Raw genomic sequence first — 6,591 nt, forward strand, 5'->3', positions numbered from 1 at the left:
TATAATAATACAAAAAGAATATTTTTCGAAAAACAAAATAACAATCGATTACAAATTGGTGGTGCACAGACAAATATTTATCTTTACATCACTACAGCAGTCACAAATGAGTTCTTGAAGAGAATTTCTCCTCATCTACCAGTTCAAAGACATAGTGGGTTGTGGTGAAAGTGCTACAATACCACTGCCTATTTAAGGTCAGAGTAAACTTACCGGGATGGTCTTGTTCATGTGAGTTTCATATAGATGATATATCAGACTAGGCTAGTTTGAGAAGTAGGCCTTCAGAAATCTTTCTCTAATCTGCTTTGTTTTGATTCCATAAATGATTGGGTTTAGCATTGGTGGTCCTATCAGGTAGCAGGTGGCCAGCAAAATGTGAATATGAATTGGTACATTAGGGCCAAACCTATGTACAGCAGACGAAAGCACAACTGGAATGTAAAATACTAAGATTGCCCCAATATGTGCACCACAGGTGCCAATCGCTTTCATGCGTTTGTCTATTGATGCAAGTCTAAAGACATCCCGAAGTATCAGGACATAAGATACAGCAATGCACATCAAGTCTAACCCAACAACAAAGAAGCCTGTGGCGATCCCATAGATATTGTTGAGTATTACTTCAGCACAAACCAGCTTCAAAATAGCCAGGTGTTCACAGTATGAATGATGGACTATAGCAGAATTACAAAAGGGCAATCGTCTCACCAGAAAGGGCAATGGAATGACTGCAGCAACTGCTCGAGCTAGAGCTGCTAGTCCTATTTTAATAATGACCGGATTGGTCAGGATGCTGTTGTATCTCAGCGGATTGCATATAGCAACATAGCGGTCAAAGGCCATGGCCAAAAGTACAGATGATTCCATCATAGCAAAGGAATGGATAAAGAACATCTGGGTGAGGCAGCCATGAAAAGAAATTTCTCTGGTATCAAACCAAAGGATGCTCAGCATTTTGGGCATTGTTGAAGTGGATAAAACCAGGTCAATGGCAGACAACATACAAAGGAATAGGTACATGGGTTCATGAAGTTTAGGCTCTATTTTGATAATTATCAAAATCATCAAATTCCCCAGGCAGGCAATGATGTACCCTGAGCAATAGGGAATTGCGATCCAAACGTAGAGGGATTCAAGACCAGGAATACCCAACAGAAAGAACGTGGTGGGATTGGAGTAGCTGGAGTTGAATTCACCCATTGTTTCTTCTTGTGGTTGCCAATAAATTTTGCTTGTTAATTTCTTTCCTTTGACAAACAGAAATAACAATGTCAAAAGTATGAAAACAAACTGTAGATCTAAAATACTTTCATATTATAATCTATTTGCATACTTTTGTAAATCACACAATTTATTGTTGCTAGATGAACTGGAAAATAATTTTCAATGAGCATTAGAGAAGTAGTAAGCCTAACTCAGCAGAGTTACCTGGAGGTTCACATGTCACATGCTCTGCACCCACCTGCATTATGGAAACAAGGGAATCCCACAGGTCATGAGATATTCTAAAATTATCAACACATTAGAATACATTAGTAGAGAGGTACAGATGACCATGTTACGATGGAGTATATTTCTCTCATAAAACAGGAATTCATCTGGAGCATTTCAGCTGTTGTTAAAGCAGCCCAATAACCCTCACGCAAATATGATTCAGTTGTTTAAGATTTAAAATACAATGCCTACAAATAGGTCATTTATTTAAGGTAAAAGTTGGGCAGGACAGAAACATGATAAATACAGTGTACACAGTAGATTTAGTCTCTGATAGACCCAATTACACTAGTGTAAAAGTGTATAGCCCTAACAGACATGAAGAAGTCCTTGGGCTTAATGACAATAGCAAAGACCCCCACCCCTAGTATCCCTTGTAGAAGATGTGGTTTGGAACCACAAAGGCAGTGCACATTATATCATTTTGTGAAACTGTCTATTGTAGGTCTGTTTTAGAGTATGGCAGGCTACCAGCAAAAACAGTGAAGTAGTGGCAGCATCATCTCCATCAAACCTGTGGCTGGTGGCCTCTCACATTAGAGGCAGAGAAACACATTTTTATTCAACTGCAGCAGCCTCCACAAGAATAACTGAAGGCTCCACAGATGAAAACGTCAGTTGCTGCTTATATAAACTACCCCCATATCACTCCCTAGACTCTTGTCAAACACTTGGTTTCAAAACTGATTTTACCCCTTGGGCTTGACTGCAAATCCTGTTCTTTTCCTGTCACCTTCATGAGTGCAGTCCCAATTGTTCTACTTCTCCCTGAATCGAGCTGTCATTTGCTCTCCTGTTCTATGATTCTGGTCCCTAATTCCCCTCCACACCCTTGGCTCACCCCCTGACTCAACCCTTTTAACAACCAGTCAACCTGGTACCTTATGTGTCTTCGAGATATTCACCCAAAATGATGATATGTTGCCAGGCCCCAGTTTCTAAGGCCCAAATTTACTTAGAATTGGTGCAATGCAGCAAGATAACTTGCTGCACTGCCCGAAATGGAGAGAACAGGCATATGCCATAATTACTGACTGTTAGTTCGGTTGTCCTTAAGGTGGGCTTACTACAAACATTTTGCCTGCTTATCTCCTGTTTTTGCTGACTCTTTTTGATGGCCTTAGGACTCAGAGCATGTTACCAATGCTGACCAGTGCTAAAGTGTATGTGCTCTTCTCTACACATGGTAACATTGGTGTATACACAATTGGCATGTTTAATTTACTTGTAATGTCCTTGTAAAGTGGTATACCATGTACCCAGGGCCTGTAATTGAAAGACCTCTTACGGGCCTGCAGAAGTGATTGTGCTACCCTCACCAGTAGAACTTTAAAAATGGCTTAGGTCTGCCACTTCAGAGCCTTTATTTGCAATTGTACAATACATCTACTCCATTGGGTATTAGATAGGTTAGCAGCGCTCAATTGACAGTCACATACAAATATTTATCACAAAGGTTCTCACCCACGGTACTCTCAAAAAGAGGGTTGAAAAACCTCACTCCCCCAAATCCACAGGTTGATCATCACTGTTCAGCAGTATGAGGCACACACAATTGCGACACAGTAAAATATGTGAAACAAAGAAAAACATTTCTTGTTGATGTAGATTTATTTGCTCGGTACTTGGAACCCTTCTTTAGGCAATCTTGTGAGCTTTAGCCAACATGAGTTTTGTCGTATTTGGGGAGGTATCCCACGACTTCCTCAAGGCTAAAACACTAGAGATAACTAATGTTGCAAAATTGTTTGCAGTTCTTGAAGTAATTAGTAAGCATTTTCCCCATTGAAATTTAGACACAGCTACAGCCCGAACTGCTGAACGGAATAACTCCAAATTTGGCAAAAAGATAGCTGTTGGTCCAGCAAGCGACCTTTTTGATAAGTTGTGGAGTTATTTTAAGAAATTGCCAGTTGTATATATATAGGGACGCAGAGGATCCACAACCCCTGCAGACCTCTTGTTGAGATCTTATTGGCTTCCAACACTACAAACTAGGAAGTGTTAGCAGCCATCTTGTGACTCGGTTGAACCGAGTCACTGAACAAAAGATAAAAAAGAAAAGGGGGCAGGGTAGACACGCCCTGTTTCCCTAGGACCGCCACCTCCCTAAGGTTTTGCTTAAAGGTATGCTGGAATGCTGTTCAGACCCCCCCTCATAGGCCAGGGGACCACCTCCTCCCCAGGGCTTTTGAAAGTTTGAATGCATGGACTCAGTTGAACCGAGTCACTGAAAAAAAAGTTTTTAAAAAGGGGGAAGAGTAGAAATAACCTGCCCCCCTAAAACCACCACCTACCCTGGGCTTTCCATAAATAATGCTCTCACTTTCTAGAAGCTAAGCAGAATTGCTTTTGAACATAATGAGCTGCATGTTCAGCAGCTCCCTCTGTTCAAAAGCAATGCCAGCTCCTGCAGGACATGGGGATTCAGCAGGGCCTTGGGCTCCCCCGCAGTCCCAGTGGAAAGTGGGTTCCCTGGAGGTACCCACTTTACACTGCCAGGCCCAAGGGGATAGGTTCTCAGCCCGGGGAGAGGGCCCTTGCAGCCCCCATCTTTAAATGGGCGGATTCTGGGGTTTGTTGACCCCGGGGCTAAAATCAGCCTGGGGGCAATTGGCCCCCTCCCTTTATTTAAAATAATATATTGTTTTTTAAAAGCTTGGCCGAGGGATGGGGTCCCCGCAATGGGGTCTCTGGGGCTGAAAATGGCATAGGGAGGGTGACTACATGCCACTCTCCCCATGCAAAAAAGGGCTGGAGCCTGGGGATGGGGTTCCCAAGGCGGAAAGCGGTCCAGGGAAGGGTGCCTCGTGGTCCCCCTTCCCTAATATTTTTTTAAAGAAGCACCAGCAAGTCACCGGAGGCCAAGCCCTCTTTCAGAACCACTCTGCAAACTTTACTCCTGGTCCACTACTAGTTGTGGAATGAATTGCACTTGGATGCTGAGGGACCTTGTGGGCAGATAAGTCTTCCTAGTGCCTCCTGTAAGTCCTACACAGCAAGACTACCGAGATCTGGTCGGAGGTCCAGCCCCCTTTCTCCACCACTGTGCAAAAGTGATTACTACTTAAAAAACATAGAAATTCACTGAAAAAAACAAAGGTTACAGGGACGTTATAGTTAGGAATTAGCCAAACTGCTATCTTAGTACTTTTGGACATGTCGGCCGCATTCGATACGGTCAATCATAAGATCTTGATTAAAAGACTTGAGGAGAATGGTATTAGAGATAAGGCACTGGACTCGTTGCAGTCTTATCTCTCAGATAGGCAGCAGGCAGTAGCCCTGACGCCATTTCTCTCTTAGCATAGTCTGGTAAAACATTTTGTTCAACAGGGTTCGGCTATTAGTCCAATCCTTTTTAATCTCTATCCGTGCCCACTTATCTCCCTTATAAGATCATTTGGCATTGAAGTCATCAATTATGCTGACAACACCCAACTTGTTTTCTCCCTTGAGGGTAATACTGCAATCCCTTGGGAAAAATTCCATAGCTGAATGCCCGAAACAGCAGGCTGGCTTAGAGCTAACTCCCTGCAATTCAACGGAGATAAGACGGAAATACTATACTGTTCCGCTAGTAAAATTCCTTGCCTGCTACCGTTGGATTTTTGGCCAGCCTCTGTAAACAACCCTCCATCGCCTGTTTAAACAGCTCGTAACTTGGGAGTATTTTTAGACAGTAACCTTCAGTTGGACTCCCAAGTGAGCATTATCGTGAGCACCTGTCTGTCTCTGCTCCGAGCCTTGCAAAAAATTCTCTCTTCTCGGCCAAATTCGGCTAGATCACAAGTGGTAAGAAGCATTATCATGAGCAGACTAGATTACTGCAACAGGCTCCTACTGGGAGCCTCTGACTTCCTGCTAAAAAAGTTACAAAGGATTCAAGTGATTGCAGCCAAGCTTGCATTAAATAGAAAACGCAGAGCCTCTCCCTCGCTTGCCTTGAAGGATCTCCACTGGCTACCTAAGGCACAGAGAGTCCAGTTTAAGGCACTTTGCATTGTATATAGGGCAGCACGCAAAATGGGACCTAAGCCGCTGCAGAGGAAATACCTCTGGTACTCCCCTGCTAGAAACCTCCGCTCTTCCTCAGCTAATTTGATATGTACTCCACATTTCAACAAGGCCTGATTAGGAGGCAGATCATTTAGTCTAGTAGCTTTCAGACTCTGGAATTCACTGCCTATTTAGATCAGACAAAGTGATACCCTGCTGAAGATTAGGAAGAATTTGAAAACCAGACGCTTTCCAAGAAACTCTTTTTTAGCCCCTTGATTAGTTCTTTAGCTAGGCGCAGTGTCTGTTAGTGGTAATCTCAGCTCCAGGATGCCCATTGGGTGTCAGCCGCGCTGTATAAGTATCCTATACATACATACATACATTAAAAAAAAATAAGAAATTCACAGAAAAAAACAAAGGTTACAGGGACTTTATAGTTAGGAAATGGAATTTAAATTTTTTTAGAAACTCACTGAAAAAAACAAGGGATATATAGGTTATCCTTAGGCTTAAGTTTCACTCATACAAAATCAGTGAAATTCGGCTGTTATTGCTAGTTGAGCTAGCTATAACTCATGCATCCGCAATGCACTGCTTATGATCTCACATATTACATCACTCATGACATGGTCAGTGACATCACTGATCTCTCACGAGTTTTTCACCCTTAATATCTCAAAAACTGCTGACTGGATTTACAACACACTACAATAAGCACAATCTGCAGACCAAGAACTAGTTTCCTGACAAATTTGGTGTAGAGAGGGGAAGTTAAGAGGAGGTATTCGGATAGCTTTTAAGGACCATCTTAAAGCTCAATGGCTGTCCTCTATCTGTAATGATGAAATAGAATTGGGAACTTTTAAAGTTACCATGTCTCCTTCGGAGACCTGGCATGGAGCATTACTTTACAGGCCACCGGGACCTAAAACAAATTTTGTCAATCATTTGACGGAATTTATCGCCCCGCAGGCTTTGGCTTCCAGTAAATTTATTTTGCTGGGTGATTTTAACTTCCATGGAGAAGACCCAACGAATTCCGATGTGATGAGGCTTATCTGTAGCCTGGACGAGATGGGTTTATCACAACGG

General features: G+C 42.6%; 1 protein-coding gene across 1 annotated transcript; it reads right to left on the reverse strand.

Annotated features, from left to right (window-relative positions):
* Nucleotides 1-264: 264 nt before the first annotated feature.
* Nucleotides 265-1,203, reverse strand: LOC147693506 (olfactory receptor 52K2-like). The gene has a single exon (XM_086936030.1). It carries the CDS (start codon nucleotides 1,201-1,203, stop codon nucleotides 265-267), a length of 939 nt encoding a protein of 312 aa, XP_086792156.1.
* Between the last annotated feature and the right edge of the window lie 5,388 nt (nucleotides 1,204-6,591).

Source organism: Lissotriton vulgaris, chromosome 8 (genome assembly GCF_964263255.1).
Source record: "Lissotriton vulgaris chromosome 8, aLisVul1.2, whole genome shotgun sequence".
Classification (NCBI taxonomy): domain Eukaryota; kingdom Metazoa; phylum Chordata; class Amphibia; order Caudata; family Salamandridae; genus Lissotriton; species Lissotriton vulgaris.

Coding starts and splice junctions, on each gene's coding strand:
- LOC147693506 (XM_086936030.1), bottom strand. CDS start 1,203: ATGGGTGAATTCAACTCCAGCTACTCCAATCCCACCACGTTCTTTCTG.